The 692-nt window shown below is 62.0% G+C and overlaps 1 protein-coding gene across 1 annotated transcript in view; it reads left to right on the plus strand.

Moving 5' to 3' along the window:
- MYO1A (myosin IA) overlaps positions 1-692 on the plus strand; it is a gene marked incomplete at its 3' end in the record, with an annotated part of 6,629 nt that overhangs the window by 4,349 nt on the left and 1,588 nt on the right. The window contains 2 exon segments of the mRNA XM_009080303.1: positions 1-91; positions 187-255. The exon segment at positions 1-91 is cut by the window's left edge and continues 28 nt beyond it. Of these exon segments, the coding sequence (XP_009078551.1) occupies positions 1-91; positions 187-255 (160 nt within the window).

Consider the following 692-nt stretch of genomic DNA (forward strand, 5'->3'; position numbering starts at 1 on the left):
GAAGGTGTTTCGGGGCTGGCAGTGCCGGACCCAGTACCAACTGATGCGTAAGAGCCAGATCCTCATCTCTGCCTGGTTCCGGGGCCACACGGTGAGGAAAGGGTGTCACAGCCATGCTTTCCCTGCCCATCCCTCACCCCCTGGCTCTCTCAAGCCCCAGCTCAATCTCTCTCTTCCCCTCCACAGCAAAAGAACCGGTACAAGCAGATGAAACGGTCGGCACTTATCCTCCAGGCGTATGCACGGGGCTGGAAGGTAAGGACTGGGCAGCCTGGGGCAGCCAACCGGGCTAGCAGGTCTCCTGATGTGGGCAGCAGGGTGGGGGGCATGGGGCAGGAGGCTCCTTGTGCCCCATGGTGGGACCAGGTGCTCCACGTGTGCCGTGGCAGGACCAGATCCATCCTCATCTCCTCTCCGTATCTTCTGTCCTCTTGCCTCTCTCCTGCCTATCCCTTTGGCTCCTTGTCTGTGTTGGTATCTCCCTCCTGGGCCCCCTGGGCTGTCACCCCTGCAGTCTCGCCGGCTCCTCCGGGAGCTGAAGTCCCAGCGCCGATGTCACATAGCTGCTACCACCATTGCTGCTCACTGGAGAGGGTACCAGGTAACGGGGCCAGCCCCATGTGAGCCGCGCGCCCTCCTGCTGCCTGTCCTGTCTATGTCACTGTGTCTGGGCTGTCCATCTGTCTGCCCAC

Source organism: Acanthisitta chloris, unplaced genomic scaffold, assembly GCF_000695815.1.
Source record: "Acanthisitta chloris isolate BGI_N310 unplaced genomic scaffold, ASM69581v1 scaffold20968, whole genome shotgun sequence".
NCBI classification, from domain to species: Eukaryota; Metazoa; Chordata; class Aves; order Passeriformes; family Acanthisittidae; genus Acanthisitta; species Acanthisitta chloris.